At 27.4% G+C, this 24,915-nt stretch overlaps 1 protein-coding gene across 1 annotated transcript in view; it reads left to right on the top strand.

Moving 5' to 3' along the window:
- Positions 1 to 24,644, top strand: part of FASN3 (Fatty acid synthase 3) — a 30,203-nt gene extending 5,559 nt beyond the window's left edge. The window contains exons 4-25 of the mRNA XM_015512557.2: positions 1,292 to 1,465; positions 2,049 to 2,488; positions 2,547 to 2,975; positions 3,036 to 3,173; positions 3,251 to 3,481; positions 3,572 to 4,296; positions 4,353 to 4,614; positions 10,752 to 11,112; positions 11,183 to 11,362; positions 12,003 to 12,154; positions 12,224 to 12,391; positions 12,459 to 12,743; positions 13,414 to 13,616; positions 16,527 to 17,064; positions 17,123 to 17,302; positions 17,392 to 17,590; positions 17,655 to 17,981; positions 18,067 to 18,314; positions 22,741 to 23,724; positions 23,780 to 24,040; positions 24,109 to 24,354; positions 24,435 to 24,644. Coding sequence (XP_015368043.1) covers positions 1,292 to 1,465; positions 2,049 to 2,488; positions 2,547 to 2,975; positions 3,036 to 3,173; positions 3,251 to 3,481; positions 3,572 to 4,296; positions 4,353 to 4,614; positions 10,752 to 11,112; positions 11,183 to 11,362; positions 12,003 to 12,154; positions 12,224 to 12,391; positions 12,459 to 12,743; positions 13,414 to 13,616; positions 16,527 to 17,064; positions 17,123 to 17,302; positions 17,392 to 17,590; positions 17,655 to 17,981; positions 18,067 to 18,314; positions 22,741 to 23,724; positions 23,780 to 24,040; positions 24,109 to 24,354; positions 24,435 to 24,548 — 6,845 coding nt within the window. The 3' untranslated portion in view covers positions 24,549 to 24,644. The remainder of the gene's footprint in view (positions 1 to 1,291; positions 1,466 to 2,048; positions 2,489 to 2,546; positions 2,976 to 3,035; positions 3,174 to 3,250; positions 3,482 to 3,571; positions 4,297 to 4,352; positions 4,615 to 10,751; positions 11,113 to 11,182; positions 11,363 to 12,002; positions 12,155 to 12,223; positions 12,392 to 12,458; positions 12,744 to 13,413; positions 13,617 to 16,526; positions 17,065 to 17,122; positions 17,303 to 17,391; positions 17,591 to 17,654; positions 17,982 to 18,066; positions 18,315 to 22,740; positions 23,725 to 23,779; positions 24,041 to 24,108; positions 24,355 to 24,434) is intronic.
- The last annotated feature ends 271 nt before the right edge of the window (positions 24,645 to 24,915 follow it).

Raw genomic sequence — 24,915 nt, 5'->3', positions numbered from 1 at the left:
AATAAGAAATTTACTACCTACTTGTTATTAGGTACTTATTATTGTTTGCTGATATTTGATGAAACATTTTTTTTAAACACATTTACTTACAGGACGTCACTTTTCATACAACAATATAAAAATATAACTCCCATAGGTTTTTAACTTTAAATTTAAAAAGTAACGTACGTAGTACGAAAAACTTATCTTCATTGAACACTCAAAGTCAAATTTGTATTCAAATGTAAAGCCATTGCAAACTTATTAAATGCCAATTTCCAACATTTTGTTAAATGTTACTGTCAGGAAAGTGGTAATGTAACATCTGCGTCGGTATTTCTGTTTAAAAAAAAATAAAAAAATGTTAAATGTTCCAGAAAATGCCACCAAACAATAAATGTGACAAAAATAGCAATAACTATAAAAAACTAACATAAATTTCTAATTATAATATGACTTTTTTATTCAATTTTTATATTCGTATTACCATATCTAATTATTAACTACTAGGGATCGGAAGTTGAAAAACAATAAAAAATTCAAATATGATATCAAAATATCAATAAATGACTTAAAAAATTACAAATATTAATTTTAAATTAATAAAAATACATTTTTTTTAAATATTTTAGTTTATTTTACTATAAAATTCTATATAAATTTATCAAAGATTCGAATTGCTCAAAATATGACATAAAAATGACAAAAATATCCTTAGAAATGAAATAAAAAAATTAAAAAAACAATAAAATGTAGGTATAATAATATTCACTACAATACGTCGACAAATTTAATCGTCGGGATAAAATCGGATAGGTCTTAGTCTGTGATAATTTTCAATGTGGGAAAATGACCTAAAAATATCAAAAAATGACTTAAAAAGTGATAAACACCAAAAAATGCAAAATAAAAATTAGTTATTCAGATTCACATTCTAATGAAACAGATTTGTAGCCAGGAGAGCATCGTCTAAAAATTTCCAAAAAGATACAATATGCATCAACTTCCGAGCCCTAGTAATTACCAACACTTATTTATAATTTATGTTTCAAAACAATAGTATCTTAGAATACGAAATTATAAATATTTCACATTATAATGGTAGCATACTATATAGTACCTATGAAATATTTATAAGATTATATTTTTATAAGTTAAAAGTCAAGCGATTTTGAAATTAAATTAAGAATGAAATATTAATGAACCAAATTCTAAGAAGCAATAAAGTTATTAAAAACACAAAACATCTCAATTTTAATAATAGTTTAAATTTAAAAATGAAATAATATTCAATTTGTTTGTGTTATTTTAGGCAACTCTCCGAAATCATTAAAAGGGTCAAAAACGGGAGTGTTTGTTGGAGCTTGTTTCAGCGAGTCAGAAAAAACTTGGTTTTATGAAAAACTTCAAGTCAATGGATTTGGACTTACTGGTTGTGCTCGAGCCATGCTTGCTAATAGGATATCTTATTGGTTAGGTGTAAATGGTGAGTACATTTATTTTTTCAAACGTTCTTAAGAAGGCGCTCACTGCTGGACTCGCGTGTGTTGTCTATGTAACCTATAGCATATCAACTTTACGTCCAGTCGAATATATTTTAAGTTGTTAACTTTAATCCCAATGTGAATTGGTAGATTATTCTATTATAAAAATAAAAAGTAAGTATAATATCTAGGGAATATCAATAATATCATAGATTTGTATTGATTTTAAATTCTAAATTGAGTTTTAGTAAATATTAGTTATACTTATACCTATGTAAAATATTACAATTTTTAAATGCTCATAACTCTCTTTAAAATATAAATACCGATACCATTTACTATATATTTCATAGATTATATTCTTACCTTAAGTTTGGCAATATGACAATTCACTTTAGTATTAAAGCTGACAATTTAAAATTGATTCTGTCGAATCTGAACGCATTTTTGATATTTTATACGTTTATAAAATGGATACCAAACACACGATTCCTCTTAATTTTGAGTAAATATGACATACCTAATTATAGTATGTACCTATTTAATATGATTTAAACGAAACTTTAATTTTCTACATCTTTATAGGTCCTAGTTATTCAGTAGACTCTGCTTGTTCTTCAAGTTTATATGCATTGGAACACGCTTATAAGGCGATTAGAGATGGACACTGTGATTCTGCACTTGTTGGAGGATGTAACTTGTGTCTCCATCCATATGTATCTTTGCAATTTGCGCGTTTAGGCGTGCTTTGTTCGGATGGCCGGTGTAAATCTTTTGATGAAGCAGCTAATGGGTATGTTAGATCAGAAGCAGTTTGTGTTCTGTACTTACAAAAAGCGAAAAATGCTAAACGAGTCTATGCAAAAGTTGTGCACGCTAAAACAAACTGTGATGGATATAAAGAACAAGGAATAACTTATCCTTCGGGACCATTGCAACAAAGATTATTAGAAGAGTTTTATGAAGAGTGTGAAATAAAGCCAAGTGAATTAGCTTGGATAGAAGCGCACGGAACGGGGACTAAAGTATATTCAAATTTAATATTCAATAATACATTTAATTTATGATATCAATTACACATAGGTTGGAGACCCAGAAGAAGTAAAAGCTCTTGAAAATGTGTTTTGTCCTGGCCGTACAGAGCCGTTACTGATTGGTTCTGTAAAATCTAACATTGGTCATTCAGAACCTGCCTCCGGTTTATGTTCTGTTGCCAAAGTTATAATAGCTATGGAATCTGGTTTTATACCCCCAAACATCAATTTTAACACTCCAAGAGAGGATATTACAGCATTTTATAACGGTCGTATTAATGTGGTGGCCGACAAGACACCTTGGAATGGTGGTTTAGTTGGTATTAATTCATTCGGTTTTGGTGGTGCTAATTGTCACGTATTACTTAATTGGAACAGTAAAAGTAAAATTAACAACGGGCTTCCCGAAGACGATTTGCCTAGATTAGTTGTCGCATCTGGTAGAACTGAAGAAGCTGTAACCGTTATATTAAATGATGTAAGCCATATAAAAAAGTTTAGTTAATATCTTGATGTAAAATTGTATTTTACATTTTAGTTCTTGTCAAGACCATTGGATAAAGAATATGTTCGTTTATTACAAGATGTTCAAGCAGAGCAGATTCCTGGGCATATTTACAGAGGATATACTGTCATAACAAAAGATAGTAAAAAAAACCACTCAATGGATTTACAAGTAAACAAGTTATACACATATTTATTTTTGTTGCTTAAATATTTAAAGAATTACTAATCATACTTATATATACTTAGTATTATTCCGGCGAAACACGCCCTGTGTGTTTCGTGTTTTCTGGAATGGGTTCTCAGTGGACTGGCATGGGTACATCATTGATGAAATTGCCAATTTTCAATGAATCTATTATAAAAAGTCATGGTATTTTAAAGGAATTTGGAATTGACTTGGTAAAAATAATAACTAGTACTGATCCCAATATATTAAACAATACAGTTAACTCGTTTGTGGGAATTGCAGCTATGCAAGTAAATACTAAATTTTTATGCTATAAAAAATATTTAAATTCAAATTTATAAATATATAATATTATGCAATTTTTATAAAATTTAATTTAGATCGCTTTATTTGATGTTTTGGTTGCTATTGGAATTACTCCAGATATTATTATTGGACATTCAATTGGGGAATTAGTGTGTGCATATGCTGACGGTTGTTTAACATCTGAACAGACTTTAAAAGTTGCTTATTACTACGGCTTAACTATATTAAATTCAAAGATTCCTTTAGGGGCAATGGCATTGGTTGGTATTGGATATAATCAAATTAAAGACTTACTTCCAACAAATGTTGTAGTGGCTTGGCATAACTCGCAAGATAGTTGTGCCATATCTGGTCTAAAGGAATCCGTTGAACAGTTTGTTCTTAAATTAAAATCAAAAGACGTTTCAACGCAAATAATAAACGTACACAATATACCATATCATTCAACATCAATTAAAAAAGCAATCCCATCATTATTAGAATATCTGAAAAATATTGTGACGAATCCTAAATTACGGTCAGGAAAGTGGTTAAGTACATCAGTACCAGAAGAAAAATGGGGTGAAGATATAGCAAAGTATTGTTCTGCCGAATATTGTGCGAATAATTTACTAAATAGTGTATTATTTGATGAAACATTTGAACATGTGTCAAAAGGATCTGTAATAATTGAATTAGCTCCGCATGGTGTTCTTCAAGATGTATTGAATCGATCACATAAAAATAATATTACCAATGTAGACTTAGTTTCCAGGAATCATAAGGATGGACTTGATTATCTACTGTCAGCTTTCGGAAAGTAAGAATAATTATAATATTTTTGTTATATGCTTTAATTATTTCCATTTTATGAAGAATATTTGAAGCTGGTCTCAATCCAAAAATCAGTAATCTTTACCCGGATATCGAATATCCGGTAAGCCGAGGTACTCCAATGATAGCACCTCTAGTACGATGGGAGCATTCTGAAGATTGGTACGTGACAATGTATCGTATTCAAGATAAAATTAAATCTGGCGAACGAAATATTTCAATTTCATTAAAAGATGAAGAACATGAGTATTTATCTGGTCACGTGATTGATGGAAGAAATTTATTCCCAGCAACTGGATATTTGGTACATTTTTTTAATTATCTACACTATTTATTTTTTATGAAGCTTACAACTAAGGCTCTGATGTTTATGCACTTAAAACTACTGTAATATACTAATATGTATACTAAAAAATTACGAAATATGTAATAAAAATATGCTCTAAAAATTATAAAATATGAATTTTTAGCCAATAAAACACAAAAATATGCACAAAAAATTATTATAATTCATAAAACATAAATATTGTATTTTTATTAATATTATTTTTTTAAATTTACATATTATAATACACGTTTCGATCGACATCTTGGCAATTTAACTAATACGTTGTCCAGCCGTATCCGTATATAAAATTATATTATTGTCCGGAATATTAGTCCCAAACCAACACGACAATAAAAATTTATATTTTACGTCAATGCGTGGTAGATTGTAGTTACAAACTGTAAAACTTATATAGGTCTACAAATTTTAGAATTAATTGTATAGTTCGTTAATTTAAATTGTTTTTAAAAAATTTACTGAAATTTGCATTTTTTTTTTAAATCCCAAAATATGCAATTAAAATACAAAACCATTAAATATGCAAAATAAAAGCAGTATTATTTGATTCAGTAGAACATAAATTAAATTTGTACCTAGGTTAGAATTAAATTAGATAAGTAGAAAAAAATATGCAATTTCATAAACACCCTAGCCCTACTTACAGTTAGGTATTTAGTGGACTACAAATTTTTTTTTTATGTTTGTGTTTACCTTCTATAGTAAAATGTTTAAATAGAATTAACATTAGTAATAGTATAATTTAGTACATATAACTTTCTAATAATAAAGGGCTTTTAAATTAAAAACTCTAAATTCATTAAACAAGTTAAATTTAAAGCATTTAAATTATAACGTTTACTTTGTTGCTATGTATTCAGTGCCGGCCCGAGGTATTTTGACAGATAAAGACAGATATAGCAGTTGAAAAATAAAAGAAATTCATAGTCACAAATCATTTTTATAAGCATTCAAAGTTTGAATTTTGACAAAATACGTAAAAATCACGAAAATTCACAAATTAATTTTAAGCTAGAAATTCATAAAAAATTTTTTTTTTAAATCTAAGATTTAAAATTTTAGTACAAGATTCCTTACAAGTTTTTCAATCTTTATCACAAATAAAAAGTCCACCGGAAATTCAAATTACATTTTTATAAGCATTTTAAATTTAAATTTTTACTACATTGGATTATCACTTTTAGCGGTTTCCATATTTTGGTGTAACTCTAAAACAAATGACCGCAGATACTTGAAATTTTGGCTGAATGTTTATATAGGCATTTTCTATATTTGATAAAATTTTCAAAATATTTGAATTTGTTTTGAGCTGTTTACTGACATTGTAATTTTTAAACATTTTTAGTTTTTTTTTTCTATAAATATAGATAAAAAATTATTTGTTCGGTAGAAAAACTTGAAAATTTAATACAAGGCTTCTAACAACTTGTAACAATAGCAGTTGCAAAATAAAAGGAATACATAGTCACAATTTTTTTTTAAGCATTCCAAGTTGAGTTTTGACAACATATTATGTAAAAATCACGAAAATTCACAAATTATTTTAAGCTAGAAATTCAAAAAAAATTTTCTTTTTAAATCTAAGATTTGAAAATGTAATACAAGATTCCTTACAAGTTTGTCAATCTTTATCACAAATAAAAAGTCCACCGGAAATTCAAATTAAATTTTTATGAGCATTTGAAATTTAAATTTTTACAACATTGGTTTTTCACTGGATTTCACATTTAGTGATTTTCTTATTTTGGTGTAACTCTAAAAGTCTAAAACAAATGACCGCAGATACTTGAAATCTTGACTGAATGTTTATATAGGTATGCATTTTCTATATTTTTTGATAAAATTTAAAAATATTTAGATTTGTTTTGAGCTGTTTACTGACATTTTAATTTTTCAACTTTTTTAGTTTTTTTTTTTTAATATCCATAAAAATTTATTTGTTCGGTAGAAAAGCTTGAAAATTTAATACAAGGCTTCTAACACATTTAACAATAGCAGTTGAAAATTAAAAGAAATGCGTTGTCACAATTTTTTTTTACAAGCATTCAAAGTTTGAATTTTGACAACATATGTAAAAATCACGAAAATCACGAAAATTCGCAAATTATTTCATACAAGAAATTCATAAAAATTTTTCTTTTGAAATCTAAGATTTGAAAATTTTTAATAATCCATCTATAACATATCCTAGACAGATAAACCGTTTTCGCTCAGAATCGTTTTTCATATACAATGATATAATATCATTGGAGTCAAATTTAATTCCATCCATTACAGTAGTCAGTAACCCACTTGTAACCTACTGCAGTACTGCAGAGCGACATCCACGACTTACCCGCTTTTTAATATTGAAAATAAAAATTTAAAATCCTATGCAAATTTTTTTTGAAATATTTAAAATATTCAATTTGTAAATATGGGTTTTAAAAAAACATTTATTTAGTCCATGTAGTTTATTTTTTAAAATTTTTTAAATCTCAATAATGTTATTAAATTAAGTGATCCATTAAAAAAAAAACTTTTTAAATACAAAAAATATATTTTACATGAATTGTTAAGTAGACTGCACTTATTAAATTTTATTATTTAATTATTATTATTATTATATTACCTACGTACTTTCAAATTGATGAGTCTCATTTAAAAAAAAACTTTGTAAGACATTTAAGAAATCGTTAAAAACAAGACACTAGACTTAGATAAATATTTTTACAACCAAATGTTGTTTTAGATTCCGAACGGAGTGATGAATGTATTGATTTTACAATTATGTGTTTTTTTTTTTTGTTTTTTTTTTTTGTCTGTGTACAGCATAACTAGTCGATAAAATGCCTCAATTTCAAACATTGGGGGTGGTTTCTGATTGAAAAGTGAATATCCTTGGTGCATTATAGAGGTCAAAAGAAAACATTTCCCAATAGTTTTCAAAAAAATCGAGAAAAACAAAAAAAAAAATGACAGAAAAACGGGAATTTTTACGCAAAACCAGTTTTCGACCAAATCGATTTTTTTATATGGTTGTAATTCAAAAACTAATCACTATAAATGTTTGAAATTTTCACCAATTGTTTATGTTAGTGATATCTATATACAGTTTAATTTTGACTTTTTTTGAGTTATTTATAGACTAATGAAATTTTCGATTTTTATTAGAATTTTTTTTGAAGTGTTGGTAAAAAAATGTTGGACCACCAAAAAAACTTGAAAATTTAATACAAGTTTCCTTATGAGTTGTACTTATTGTAGCTAAAAAAAATTAAAAATCGTTAAAAAATTTTTTTTATAAGCGTTTATAGTTCAAATTTTTACGAAATCTGTCGAAAACGCGAAAATTTGCAAGTAATTTTGAGGTTGAAAAATCATAAAAATGTTTGTGTTTATAACTATAAGGATTTAAAATTTAACACTAAGTTTTCCATAAGTTTTCTTTCAATTAGCTTTATAGAGAAAAACTCGAAGCATCCTCATAGGAAAAATTTTAAGTGCGTTTGAATTTTAAATTTTTATGAAACAGCGTAACGATAACGATTTATCCTCAAACGATTTTAGATATTTTTTATTACTCAAAAAGTATAAGTCGTAGATACTTGAAAATTTTACCAGTTATTTAGATTAGCATTTTCTTTACATGATTTAATTTTTAAAATATTTTGAGATATTTATAGACAACTGAAATTTTCAATTTTTCTGAAAAAGTTTTTTTGGCCCTATCAAAATACTGGAAAATTTAATACAAAGTTCCTCATAAGTTATTCTTATAGTGATTAAAAAATTATAAGAATTCATTGGCACAATTTTTTTTTTATTAGTATTTGAAGTTAAAATATTGACAAAAATTCGTCAAAATCATGAATATTTGCAAATTATTTTGTAGTTCAAAATTCATAAAAATTTTTGTATTTATATCTAAGGTTATAAATTCAAAACTATGTTTTCCATAAGTTTTGCTTCAAATAGCTATAGAGAAAATTTGAAGCGTCATTATAGGAAAAATGTTTTGAGCGTTTGAATTTTAAATTTTTATGAAATCGCGTAACGATAACGATTTATCCTCAAACCAGGTACTTATATACATATCTATGATAATATAAAGTATTATGAATTATGATAACTACATGCAATGTTTTTGGAAAAATTGGATGCCTTATGCAAAATGCGTTCCAATTGAAAAATAAAATATTTGTTTCAAAATAGAATATTTGACAATATTTAAATATAATATAGTATATATAATATATTATAGGAAAAATTTTTTGAGCGTTCAGAGCGATATCCACTTACACGTTTAAAAAAAAAAATTAGTATCGATAAAAATGTATTTGTTCATTTTGTTGGGTAGAAAAGCTTGAAAATTTAATAGAAAGCTCCTAACATATTTTTACAATAGCAGTTTAAAAATAAAATAAATTCATAGTCACAACTTTTGTTTATAAGCATTCAAAGTTTGAATTTTGAACAAATACGTAAAAATCACGCAAATTAACAAATTATTGCTACAATGCACAAGCTAGAAATTCATAAAAAATCCCTTACAAGTTTGTCAATCTTTATAACGAAAAAAATGTCCAACGGAAATTCAAATTAAATTTTTATGAGAATTTGAAATTTAAATTTTTACAACATTGGATTTTCACTGGATTTTACACTTAGCGATTTTCTTATTTTGGTGTAACTCTAAAACAAATGACCGCAGATACTTGAAATGTTCACTGAATGTTTATATAGGCATTTTATATATTTGATAATGGCAATGATCAAATTATCTTAGATAGAAATTCGTAAAAGTTTTTCTTGTTAGATCTTTTTTTTTGAAAATTTAATACAAGTCTTCTAACACATTTGAACAATAGCAGTTGAAAAATAAAATAAATTCATGGTCACAATTTTTTTTTTACAAGGATTCAAAATTTGAATTTTGACAACATACGTAAAAATCATGAAAATTCATAAATTATTTTATGCTAGAAATTCATAAAAAATTTTCTTTTTTATATCTAAGATTTGAAAATTTAATACATGGCTCTTATTATATTTTTACAATCGTAATTGAAAAATAAAAGAAATGCGTAGTCACAATTTTTTTTTACAAGCATTCAAAGTTTGAATTTTGACAACATATGTAAAAATCACGAAAATCACGAAAATTCGCAAATTATTTCAAATTAGAAATTCATAAAAAATTTTCTTTTTAAATCTAAGATTTGAAAATTTTTAATAATCTATAATATATCCTAGACAGATAAACCGTTTTCGCTCAGAATCGTTTTTCATATACAATGATATAATATCATTGGAGTCAAATTTAATTCCATCCATTACAGTAACCCACTTGTAACCTACTGTACAGCAGAGCGACATCCACGACTTACCCACTTTTTTATTTTTAGCATTAAAAAGTAAAAAATATACAAACTTTTTATACATGTGATGCAAACATATATATATTATATAAAAATTATAATCAGAACAAAATTTACTTAATTTGTCAGGTCTTCTTATTACTTTCTCACTGATTCACTATAACTCGTAAATATGAGCTTGACATTTAAAAAAATTATTTTTATTGTATGTTATTTTTCTGGTTGATTAAAAAGAAAACATGCTTATCATGTATAAATATGAATGGTTTTATATGTGGTCATTAATCATAATAAACCTTCTAACATAGAACATATGAGTGGCACAGCTGTGGAGTGCCATGAGTGAAGATCCCTGTTGACATTTTTTATTCGTGAATTCGTGATGTTTTAATAATGGTTACATTAGAAATAAAACAATATAGTATTTAAATAGCCCCCATCCCCATGATTGAGCTACTGTCAGACGTTCACATTTTAAAAAGGAAAATAAATATATTATGCCATATTTTAAAAATTACGTACTGCGCCGTGTATAGGGATAGTATACCTAATAATTATGCTGTGGTCATTATTGTAGCTGTATCAAGACATTACATAGAAGGTTTATTATGTACACTTAAAACAAATAATAAATTAAAATATATTTTTCTCAACAATTTTTTTTTAACATTATTGTTTATCGGTCTTGAGTTAATATTTTTTTGATTCATGTTTATATTTGTATTAATTTAATAGGTAATGGCATGGGAAACACTTGCATTGATGAGAGGAGAACTATACTCTGAAGTACCAGTTGTATTTGAGAATGTTCGTTTTCAAAGAGCAACTAATATTCCAAAAGATGGAAATGTAGAATTTATTGTAATGGTACAAAAAGGAAGTGGTACATTTGAGGTAGTTGAAAGTGGGGCGCCAGTTGTTACTGGTCGTTTGTACATTCCTACTGATGTCAACAATGAGATGATTGACATGCCTCCACATCCAGACGAACCTAATGATACATATTTAAATATAAAAGATATCTACAAAGAATTAAGACTCCGAGGTTATAATTATAAAGGACTGTTTAGAAGTTTAAATAGAGTTAATCTTGATGGTGAGTTAAATAACAATGTCGAGTTGTTTTTCATATTTCTCATTGGTTTGTTTGTTTGTTTTTTTAACAGCGACTGTTGGAAGAGTTGGATGGTTTAATAATTGGGTTGCGTTCATGGATAATATGTTACAAATACAAATATTAAAAGAAGACACAAGATCCCTTTTTGTGCCTACTTCATTACAAAAACTTCTTATAAATGTGAAAAAACACGCTACCGTATTACAAACTCTCCCGGAAGATAAACCGGGTGATTGATATACCTATTTCTAATAAATAATAATATATAACTATATACATAAGTGATTTACTTTTGATCATACAATCTCAGCGGTTCCCAACCTTTTTAGTTTCACGGACCACTAATTTTGTAAAAAAACATTTGAGGCCCACCCATAGCATACCTATATGTATACGTTTTCATAAAATTATAATATATATTATATACATATATAGTTATTAGGAATAAAAAAATTTTAAAAACGAAAAAAAAAATGTTTATTACAAAAAAACTTAATTATATTATATATATATAATATTTAATATTATACTTATGGCTCGCGGCCCAGTGCCATGCTGTTCAGGGCCCACAAGTGGGCCACGGCCCATGGGTAAGGAATCGCTGTACTATGCTATTCATCGGAATTCCGACGTTCCGCCAAGACGTTAACAGACGGTTAAGATGGTTTTCTACGCTTTAGTGAATTCATGTTTAAATTAATAAATGAGTATACATCACATATATACAATTTTATACTTATTACATAATATTATATAACATTTTATGTATAGATCAAGATTTTATTTTAGCCTTAATAAAATAATAAACATACGATTAATATATAATATAACATATTTACCTAATAATATATTCGTTATTGAATTTTCAGAGTTTCCTGTTTACGTGTACCCGGAAATAGATCTTATTCAATCTGGCGGTGTAGAAATTCGAGGACTTCACGCAAATGTGATTGCTAAAAGGAAGCCATTAGCTGATCCAGTTTTAGAAAAATATACGTTTGTACCATACGTTATTGAAATGGTAAATCGGAATAAACTATTTACAAACCATAGTTAATAGTTAATATTAAAAACTATATTATATTTTTAGGGTTATACATTGGAAGAATTAGTGCGCATTTCTTTGCATATAGTGATTGAAAACCTCATAAGCCTTAAAGTAAAAACTGTAGAAATTTTAAATAAAACTTTTAACCCGGATGTAAAAATTCTTAGCCCAATCATACTTGATGCTTTAGCTGACCTACCACTCATACAGGTTTTAAATTATATTTATAAATTTATAAATAAAAATTTAGTATACAAGTAAACATTTTTTTTTCTAGCCCGAAGTATCTGTTTTATCTGATGGGACTCACCCTCAATTAAAGGAAATAGGATCCAATTTAACAGTGGAAGATAAAAAATTGTCTTCAGATCAATCGGTTTTATTAGTTGTTGGATCAGAAGTTTTACAAGATTCTAAATTACTGGAACAAGTTTTTGCCACGCTTAAACCAGGTGGATTTTTACTGACACGTGAGAAATTAAATGTTGAATACTCACGAGGTTCTGTAGAAGTATGTTTAGATGCTTCATTAGAACAAGAACGATTATTGCTTGTTAGAAAGGTATGTAAATGAAACAATAATTAAGAACATAAGTAATAAGTCTAGGGTTTGGAAGTTATAGGAGGTAAAAAAGGAAAAATATGCATGAAATTATTGTAAAATATTTATGAAACGAGAAATTTAAATAATTAAAAAAATTTTAATCATAATTCCAAATAAATCATTTTATATTGTTATTAATTTGTACTAAAAGAATTGTAAATATGGGAAAATAAATTTAAAATACTTAAAATATGAAGGAAAACTATTTGTATTTTGTCATTTTATCGAATTGAAAAAATAGTTCAAAAGATAGTACATCAGAATATTAGTGCGATTATAGAGATTAAATGTACATCCTACCGATTTCATTAAATTAAAAGTCGACTACGATGATAACAATAGGTATTTTCCTATATTAATTAATATTGAATTTTATACTCAACATTATTATTAAAATCCACATCTTAAGAAAGAAAAAGATTATTTTTTTTTAGAAAATATTAAATATGCATTATGTGGATTTTAAATTTTCTATTTTTAAACTTATCATTGTATAGCTTAAATTTCTAGTTTAGTCTGCTATAAATCGATACCATGTAAAATAATATGCAACTGCTACAACTTCCGAGCCCTAGTAATAATATATCATGATAAAAAATATATTTTAATATTGTAAAAACTGCTATAGCCTTTGGAACAAAACATTGTTCCAATTGTTGTTAAAATATCGAGCTCAGAGTTTTCTTGGTTACCTGTATTGCAAAAACTATTAAAAGCCGATGATGCATCAATAAGCCAAAAAATTGTTCTTCTCGGTGAAAAAAGTCCTACGAATGGTATAATTGGACTATTAAATTGTATCAGAAAAGAACCAGGTGGTGACAGAGTTAGGTATGTCATTTATATACAATATATATTCCATATGGGTATTTTTAAATTCAATAATCATATATTAATCATAGATTAAATAATAAAAATAACTCATATTTATTATTTAGAAAATTTTTTCTACCATATTAAAATAATCTTATACACTTTTTCACCAAAAATTTAACCTAGCTGTTATTCTTACCATTTCCGCCTAAAAGTGTACTTTACCAGTTTCAATTTTCTTCCAAAACTCGAGATTTCGCCAAATAAGAAAGTATTAACCACGTTTCCACCCTAATAATTTCTATTTTCTATAGTTCTATGCCGTGTTTATATTATTAAACATGCATTAAATTTTGTTTTTAGTTTTACAATAATGGTTATTTTAGATTTTGATAAATTTTCCCCGGAAAATAAAAATAACTTTTAAATGCTTTTTTACAGTATCTACCTACCTTAGTTTAAAATATAATAAAATATTGAAAAACTATAATATGCTATACATTTTAACAAAAACAATGTATGTACATAAAAAAAAATTGAAACGCGTTTTTAATAAAAGAATGCTGCATAATTAATATATTAATATATTATAATAAGAACTTCCTACTGGTACCGAAATCGTGACTCTTAATTCAACATGTAATATAAATTGAGAAGTCAATAAGAATAAAATTGATAATAATAATAAATGCATACATTTACATGTATGTATATTATAAATTTGATTAAAAAAAAACAATTATGCTTTAAAAATATGATTGCGGGTGCTTTCTTTAAGTAAATCTGTTTTTTTTTTGCAGATTGTACATAGATTCATGACAAATTGAAAAAAAAACAGTACCTATCACATAATTATTATGTCAATATTTTTCTTATTTTCTTGTAACATAAGCTCAGAATAATTCTCAGAACCTAAAAGTGTGAGCTTTAACAATTTATTTTATATATAACTATATAAGTATCTATGTATGTTCTTATTAATCATCGAGATATTATAATGTTTAGTTACAAATCTCAATAAAAAAAAAACCTCAGAATACTAATAGGATATTATTATGCCAAACATATTGCGTTTGAGGATAAAATATAAATTTCAATAACGAGAGTCTTTTACATAAAATGTAATAAATGTATTTATGAGATCTAAGAGTGCCTTGTCCTATTATGTAAATAATATAATAAAAATAATATTTAAATACACAAAAGTGGGAAATTGGGTAACCGTTCCGCCACATCAGGTATCAAGTGTAGGTATCTCGTCATTGAAGTTAGCTTCTGTAAAAGGGGTGGGTTTTATCACTCACCAAGGGGGGGGGGCTAATAGAGGTTCAAGAATTTAGTTAGTTGTTTTTTAAATCTATATAAAATTTAAAATTACAGATTATGTTTTTGAGTCCCTCATAAGTAAGTCATTTCTTTTTTAACAATAGTGACAAATTTTAAATAGTTACATTATTGGTATCAATATTTATCTGAAACAATTTAAAAAATATATGTATATGTATACTATACACATATAATTAACAACAAAAATAAGTCATGTCAAACGTCAGTCGTCGAACGAAAAACAATTATTAATATATCAATATATTATCATAATACTTGGCTTTGTAAAATAGTTAGCTTAGTCCCAAGGGGGGAGGGCTACTGCCCCCTTAAACCCGCCCCTGTTCTGTAATGGATTGGTAGATTAGGTACTCAATGATTTGAATGAAAACGATTGTGTCAGCCATCTATATTACTAAGCATATTTGATATTAATATATTATATCAATTACTATTGCGATCGGGCGCGCCCCCAGAGTTTTTGTTGGGGGGGGGGGCTTAATAATAACACACAATTTTTGGTTTAATACTAATGTAATTAAGGAGAGTACTACTAGTGCCAACTTCAGGTTTCTTTCGTTTTTGAATCATTTTAACTCGGCTATTTTTACACATAAGCACATTCGACACAGCTATCACAAAGGAAAAATCGAACAGACTGAATTATCTAAACGAGTTTTTCATGCCACGAAAGACAGTCGAAAGACATAACACTCAAAAGTCATAACTAGCATTGTTATCGTAGTTACCAATCAAAGTCGATCCTAAATTCCTACATAATTGCTACTCGCTAATATCTATAAATTTAAAATTAATTTTCAACGAAATCGGTGATTCCCATAAATCTTATCGCGTAATATTGAACTATTATTATATATATGTGTGTATCTAACATAATAAAATTTGAAAATATTATAGGTAACATTATCATTTATCATGGCTTTACAATTATATTTGCTATAATAATGTATAATTTAATGAAAAATAGATTGGTATCATCATAGTTAAATAGGTTTTGCGAAATGCGCATCTCCTTCACATCTGATCACTGTCGTACACTCTCAACTTTTGATTGGTTCATTTTTTTCTATATTTAATACTCATTTATATGATTGATAGCCATTAAGAAATTGAGAACTACGATAATAGGTAAAGTAAAGATCGAAACATGCGAATCAAAAACTTGAGGGATTATGTGATACCTAGTTTTTGGTCTTGGAGTATCAGAGTGTAGCACTTATACATGGAGTAGGGGCGTCAAATATTGTTGTCGTAAGATGTCGCTGGTGGTTAGGATGGCACTGCACATAATTTTGACATAATATAAAAAAAACAAAAGCATACAGATATAGTCCACTAAAGTACTAAACAATAAATATGAGTAAAACAATGTTTTTTTTAAATTTAACGTTAAGATATAAATCCATAAGCGATATTATCTCGCCATCTCGGAGCGCCCTTGAGTACTTATCTACTTAGTCCGCGTGGCCACGTATAAAATATCCATTTACTGATACCATATTGACTTAATATAAAACCATTCTTACATTGAATATAAAAAATTTTATAGTATATTAATATTTATTTTACTGTTTATTTTAGATGTGTATTTATAATGGATAAATGTGCACCCAAGTTTTCTTCAGAAGAACCTTTATTTAAGAAACAATTAAACAAAGATTTAATATTAAATGTTTACAAGAATAAAGTTTGGGGATCCTACAGACATTTGTTATTAGAACCTCCGTCTTTAATCGAAGTTCAACATGCTTATGTTAATACTTCGATCCGCGGAGATTTATCTTCTTTGAAATGGTTTCAGGGATCTATTGTTCCGTTTACACAACAGCCAGCTGAATCGAATTTATTGCATATTTATTATACTGCTTTGAACTTCAGGGATATTATGTTAGCTACAGCTAAATTAGCTCCTGAAGTTTTAGCAAGAGGCCGTATTAATCAAGAAAGTGTAATCGGTTTTGAATTTTCCGGACGCACTGAAAGTGGAGAGAGAGTGATGGGAATGATTGGATCACGAGCTTTATCAAATATAGTTGTATATGATAGATATTTGACATGGAAAGTACCGGATAGTTGGTCATTAGAAGAAGCAGCAACTGTACCAGTGGTTTATGGAACAGTAAGATATTATTCTAGTTTATGTTTAAGCTATTTATTAAAGTTTTATTTTTTTTAAGGTCATATATGCTTTGATTGACAATGGTCGAATGAAGCGCGGCGATTCAATACTTATCCACGCCGGAACTGGCGGAGTTGGTCAAGCTGCTATAACTCTAGCACTTTATTATGAATGTGAAATTTTTACAACAGTTGGGACACCAGAAAAAAGGGAGTTTATCAAAACCCATTTCCCACAGGTAAAACAATTGAAAAAATGAAATAAAGAATGAAAATTTTGGTCAAGGGTAATAATATTTATTGTATCTAATATGTTTATTATATTTAGATCCCTGAAAGCCATATTGGAAATTCAAGAGATTCATCATTTGAGCAAATGATCATGATGGAAACTGATGGCAGAGGTGTTGATATGGTATTAAATTCATTAGCTGAAGAAAAACTTTTAGCTTCAGTCAGATGTTTAGCAACTGGCGGTCGATTTTTAGAAATAGGCAAATTCGATTTAGCCAACAACAGCATGATAGGTTGAGTATTACCTATATTTTCTAAATTTAATATTTTCATTACACTTTTTTATTTTTATGGTAGGTATGGAATTATTTTTAAAAGAAATAAGTTTCCATGGTGTTATGCTGGACACATTGTTTGAAAGTCCAGACGAATGGAAGAAAGTATTCCAGGGTCAAGTACAAAAAAAAATTGATTCTGGAGCAATAAAGCCATTAATCCGCACAGTTTTTGATGGAGAGCAGGTAGAACAAGCTTTTAGGTATATGGCTGCAGGAAAACATATTGGTAAAGTATTGATAAAAGTTCGGGATGAAGAGGAAGATCGTTTTATAAAACCACAATCTATGAAACTAAAAGCATACCCAAGAATAACGTTTGACAATAATTCATCTTGTATTATTTGTGGTAATATATAATACATATATAATATTATAATATTATCTAATATAATATATAAGAAGAGTTTATACTAAAATTAAATAATGTAAAGGTGGTCTGGGTGGTTTTGGTCTTGAACTGGCTGATTGGATGGTATTAAGAAATGCAAGAAATATCATTCTTACTACAAGAACAGGTATACGTAATGGATACCAAGCATTGAGAAAACGCGTATGGGAATCTTATGGAGCTAAAGTGGTAATTTCAACTGTTGATATTACTACAGAAGACGGAGTTAAACAATTGCTTAACGAAGCAAACAAGTTGGGACCAGTTTCAACCATTTTCAATCTCGCCGTAGTGAGTACAATAATTATATGATTCTTAGAACATACATACATTACCTAATTAATATTTGATAAACAGAATATTACACAACTATTAGCATAACTAGTAGCTAGTAGAGCTCTGCATTGGCCTAAATTTTAAAGCCCTAGCTCGTTCAACATTTTGTTTGGGTGCGTGTAAATTCCACTGGTACATACATTTTACCTGAAAAAAAAAATGTAAATTCCGTCGGTATGTTTTTTTTACATGAAATAAAAGTATCCAAATCTAATCTGATTAACTAAGATTAATTTCGAGGGTATAGGTTTATTATAATATATTAATTGTATTTAAATACAAGAATTTAAAAATACTCGTAAAATCATATAATGATCAAATAGAAAAAAACTGAAAAAATTGAAAAATATATAATTGTTAATAATAATTAACATTACATAGGTAATACTTACCTTCAAGATTTATGTACAGATTTATTAGTCATACATATTATATTAAGATACTTATATCGTTTTTTTACCCAATATATTAAAATAAAATATAAAATAATCAATAGACAATATTGATCACTAATTTGTATGTGAGTAGTTAGTATATCAGTATATGATGTTATCTGCGGTCGTTAAGATGAACTAGATGAAGTTAAGATAAGTTAGTCGAGAGTTGACGTGTATAGCTATACTAAAAATAGTCGTAATCCGTGGATTTTACCATTGGTATTTGGTTGAGTTTACCTGTTTTCGGATCAAAAATACGTATTGGTGGAATTTACATTTATTTTTCAGGTAAAAAAATGTATCGAGCTTCGGTGGAATTTACATGTTATAAATACAACCCTAAAATTAACTATCTGTAAATCGATGGAATTTACAATCGCCCATTTTTTAGATTCTGAGCGTAGCGATGAATGTATTGATTTTACCACGATGTGTGTTTTTTTTTTTGTGTCTGTCATCACGTTTTGGGGCAGTAAAAGTGCTTCGATTTTTGACTTCAGTACCTCGTTCGATCAGAAAGTGAATCTAGTTGGTACTTTGGTGGGGGTTCAAAAGTGAAAAATTCTTAATACTTTTCTAAATATTCGAGAAAAAGAAACTAAAAATTAAGGGAAAAACGGAAAATTTTACGCACACTCATTTTTCGACAAAATCGATTTTGGTTTTTGATGTAATTTTAAAACAAATGAACATAGATACTTGAATTTTTGTTTCCGAATATTTATATAAGTATATTCTACCACCATGCAATTTTCAAAAATTTTCGACCTAAGTTGAACTATTCATAGGCATTTGAAATTTTCGATCATTATTAGTTTTTTAAAAATTAATATTGATAAAAATGTATTTGTTAGGCAGAAAAGCTTGAAAATTGAATACAAGGCTCTTAACATATTGTTACAATAGCAGTTGAAAAATAAAATAAATTCATAGTCACAATTCTTTTTTATAAGCATTTAAAGTTTGAATTTTGACAAAATACGTAAAAATCACGAAAATTCACAAATTATTTTAAACTAGAAATTCATAAAAAATTTTTCTTTTATATCTAAGATTTGAAAATTTAATACAATATTCCTTACAAGTTTTTCAATCTTTATCACAAATAAAAATTTTATCGGAAATTCAAATTAAATTTTTATGAGCATTTAAAATTTAAATTTTTACAACATTGGATTTTCACTTTTAGCGATTTCCTTATTTTGGTGTAACTCTAAAACAAATGACCGCAGATACTTGAAATTTTGACTGAATGTTTATATAGGCATTTTCTATATTTGATAAAATTTTCAAAGTATTTAGATTTGTTTTTAGCTGTTTACTGACATTTTAATTTTTCAACTTTTAATTTTTTTATTCTATAAATATCGATAAAAAATTATTTGTTCGGTAGAAAAGCTTGAAAATTTAATACAAGGTTTCTAACAACTTGTAACAATAGCAGTTAAAAAATATTAAAAATACGTTGGCACGATTTTTTTTAATAAGCATTTAAAGTTTAAATTTTGACTAAATACGTAAAATTACGGCAATGTTCAAATTGTTTTAAGCTAGAAATTCATAAAATTTTTTTTTTTAAATCTAAGATTTGAAAATTTAATACAAGATTCCTTACAAGTTTGTCAATTGTTATCACAAATAAAAAGTCCACCGGAAACTCAAATTAAATTTTTATGAGCATTTGAAATTTAAATTTTTACAACATTAGATTTTCACTGAATTTCACATTCAGTGATTTTCTTATTTTGTTGTAACTCTTGAAATTTTCACTGAATTTTTATATAGACATTTTATATATTTGATAACATTTTCAAAATATTTAGATTTGTTTTAAGTTCTTTACTGACATTTTAATTTTTCAACTTTTTTAGTTTTTTTTTCTATAAATATCGATAAAAAATTATTTGTTTGGTAGAAAAGCTTGAAAATTGAATACAAGGCATCTAACACATTTGAACAATAGCAGTTGAAAAATAAAATAAATTCATGGTCACAATTTTTTTTTTACAAGGATTCAAAATTTGAATTTTGACAACATACGTAAAAATCATGAAAATTCATAAATTATTTTATGCTAGAAATTCATAAAAAAATTTCTTTTTATATCTAAGATTTGAAAATTTAATACATGGCTCTTATTATATTTTTACAATCGCAATTGAAAAATAAAAGAAATGCGTAGTCACAATTTTTTTTTACAAGCATTCAAAGTTTGAATTTTGACAACATATGTAAAAATCACGAAAATTCGCAAATTATTTCAAACTAGAAATCCATAAAAATTGTTCTTTTTAAATCTAAGATTTGAAAATTTTTAATAATCTATAATATATCGTAGGCAGATAAACCGTCTTCGCTCAGAATCGTTTTTCGTATACAATGATATAATATCATTTGATTCAAATTTAATTCCATCCTTTACAGTAACCCACTTGTAACCTACTGTACAGCAGATCGACATCCACGACTTACCCGCCTTTTTTTTACATAAACTGAGCCCAGCCTGACTTGATTTTAGTCAAATAAACAGCCCGGCTCAACCTTACCTTATTTCACCTAAAATTTGATGTTTATAAACTTGTGAATGTTTTTTTTTTTAAATTTCTAGTTTTTAATGAATATATTATTATTTTTATTATAAACTTAAATAAGGTACACTTGTCTTGCTTAAATTTATGTTTAGCTGTGATTGTCTCTTATAAATAATAATGCATCAATTAATAGTCATTCGCAACCATATAAAAAATAAAGAGTTCAGATCTTGTTTGAAATGTGAGCTCGAAAGCCCAGCCCTGCCTGTACAACCCACACTAATTTCATAGTTCATACCCAGGCCCCATCGAGTAAGGTCGAATTGCACTTATTTTAATTAAATTGAACTTGGGTTAATATAAGGTAATGGTTGAACTGCACCCGAGTTCAAAAAGTTTCAATTTATTTCCCTTTCCTCTTAAAGGCTTAGATCTAAATTCATTAGCGTGGTTCATAATTAGCTTTTGTATATATATGTAATGTTAATATAATTCACATATTGTGTAATAAACGTGTAATATTTTATTTTTAATTATTTATTTGACATAATTTTAAGCGAGAAGGGAAGATAGTGTTCCTACAAACATATTTTAAAATTATCTATACTTTTTGTTCAACGCCCTTTTTTGAACACGGATGCAGTTCGACCATTTAATATTTAGGTTAAGAGTGCAATGCGACTATCCCGGCCCAGTCCAACTGAAGTTCCAGGACTCAGGACAGGTTCCTATGTCCTACATGAGTTATGATTTTGTATTTTTGATATATACTACAGGCATGAATTGTTTGAGTACGAAATCATAAATAATAAATAACATCAGATTTTAATACCTCAATATTTTGTTAGTATTTTATATTTATTTTATACGTATTCAAAAGACGACGGTGGTCACTGTATGGTGTGTGAGTATAAAATTATAAAATATCGTTTATAGAACAGTCAACAGTATAACCTCTTCTCAAACGGTTTTTTTTTTATTATTAGTAAAGTATAAGTTATTTATTTTATTTGTTTCTTAAATGGTTGTTATTCAAAATGAATATCTGTTTTGTATTTTCGTATCTCATATAATACTATTTTATATAACTAATTTGTTTTATAATATTATGTTTGTACAAATGATTTGGATAAAATATTATAAAATATTTAATAATACGTACAACATATTATTATAATCGTTAATAATTTGTAATTTCTACAGGTTGATATAATTATCATACAATATCTATAAATATTTTAGATCTGAATACTTTAGGCAATATTTATTTCTCACATTTTAATAAAAATATAATTTACATTTACATTGTTAAATATATATTTATCTTTGTTTTTGTATTTATTTTAAAATTAAAATGATCTATTTTCAACTTATTTTATTTCATGATAACTTATTTTCACTGTTCTTGACTAGGTTTTGAAAGACGCTTTGTTCGAAAATCAAACAGAAGAAGATTTCATAGCATCAGCTGGACCAAAATCTATTGCTACGTCATTGCTTGATAAATATTCTAGAACAATGTGTCCGGAATTGAAACATTTTGTAATTTTTTCGAGCGTAAGCTGTGGTCGAGGAAACGCTGGTCAAACTAATTATGGTATGTCAAATTCAGTAATGGAAAGAATATGTGAAATTCGTCATTCGGAAGGATTACCAGCTCTGGCCGTTGAATGGGGAGCTGTTGGCGAAGTGGGTCTTGTGGCTGATATGGCTGAAGACAATCAAGAAGTAGTCATCGGTGGTACTTTACAACAAAAAATCGGCAATTGCTTAGAATTATTGGATGATTTGTTAACTCAGAAAAATAACCCTATTGTTTCGAGCATGGTAGTTGCTGAGAAACGTGCATCTAGTAGTAATGGAGGCACTATTGTTGACACTGTAATTAACATACTTGGTCTTAGGGATTTAAAAACAATTAGCTTACATTCAACTTTGGCCGAACTGGGTATGGATTCAATGATGGCTGTTGAAATCAAGCAGACCTTAGAAAGACAATTTGAAGTATTTTTAACGCCTCAAGATATCAGAAGTATGACATTTGCAAAGTTGCAAGAAATCGAATCCTCGGATGATAAAGAAAAGAAAGTCGATGTTGAACCAAAGTCAATGTCTCAAGTGTCTGATGTAGGATTGAGTTATCTTATTCGAGCTATAGGAGAAGAATCTTCTGCTTATAATTCAGTTATGCGTATCCCATCTTTATGTGAAGATGGTTCTTTAGTCGAACAACCTACTACAAAACTACAAACATTATTCGTTATACCAGGCCTTGAAGGTATTTCATCAATGATGGAACCTTTGTCCAAAAATTTAAATATGCAAGTCTTATGTTTACAATATGACATTTTGGGCACAGCAACTTCTATTGAAGAAATGGCTGCTACTCATTACTCGGTAAGTAAAAGTTTCAACTAGTTACTAGCTTTGATTCAAATGTATTTGATTGCAGTTAATTGAGCAACGATTGTCGGCTGATCAAGAATTTTCAATTGTGGGCTATTCATTTGGTGGACTCATTGCTATTGAGGTTTTAAGACTATTGGAAAAAAATAATCGTACCGGTAAACTGTGGTTGATTGATAGTGCTCCGCGGTTTTTGAAAATGACCACTGAATTAGCAATTCGTGGCGATAAAACACAAGACCAAGAAATTCAAGTACAACTAATAATGAGGTTCCTTGATTTAGTTTGGCCACACAATAAAACTAGCGTGAGTTAATTTTTTTTTATAGTGTAGTTACATAGTATTGAAACTTGTTATGTATTTTTGTTTTATAGATTATGACTGAACTGTACCAAATCAATTCATGGGATGATCGTTTGAATTATTTCATTAAACAAGTCCCTGAAGATACTGTATACAGTACAAACTATCAAAAACAATTATTAACCAGTGTTTATATTAAGTTGAAGGCAATTCTTAATTATGACGGAAAACCTAATGGTAGCTTAAAAACTCGTGCTTTGTTAATACGCCCCACCGAACAAGTTCTACCAATATCTGAAGATTATGGACTTTCAGAAGTAATTTTAATAAAAGATGATTATTACAAAATCATAAAATCAACATACCTAATCGTTTTTTTTGTTGTTTATGTCAATAGTATTTTAACTCAGCAGTCGTGGTACACTTTGTAGAAGGAAATCATTATTCAATATTAGAAAACAAAAAAGTTGCTGAACTTATTTTGCAGTCCTCGTCATCAAAAGATTTATAGATAGTTTTTATTTGAGAACTGTATTCAATCAATTTATTTATTTAAATAATTTAAAAAAAAATATAATATATGGATTAAAATAAGTTTTTAGCATGATTTTTGGTGATTTTTTTTATTTGCTTTGCTACTAGAAAATGGTCGTTATATCGAATATATTATCAACTTGTAATTTATTTTACTCTTAAGGTCTCTGCTATAGTACATGGCATATATGTATATAATTCTTGATAATTTAGAAAACTATCATTGTATATGATGATTACTTGTTATAAAATTAAATCGTTATAATTTCGCGTTATATTACTCATATAGTTGGCACCCAGCAACTAATGAATAAAATAATTATGATAATACCACACAAATGATT

The sequence above is a fragment of the Diuraphis noxia genome, unplaced genomic scaffold, assembly GCF_037042655.1.
Source record: "Diuraphis noxia isolate RWA-SAM2 unplaced genomic scaffold, SU_Dnox_SAM2 contig0002, whole genome shotgun sequence".
In the NCBI taxonomy this organism is placed as follows: Eukaryota; Metazoa; Arthropoda; class Insecta; order Hemiptera; family Aphididae; genus Diuraphis; species Diuraphis noxia.
This window is presented reverse-complemented; position numbering and strand designations above follow the sequence as displayed.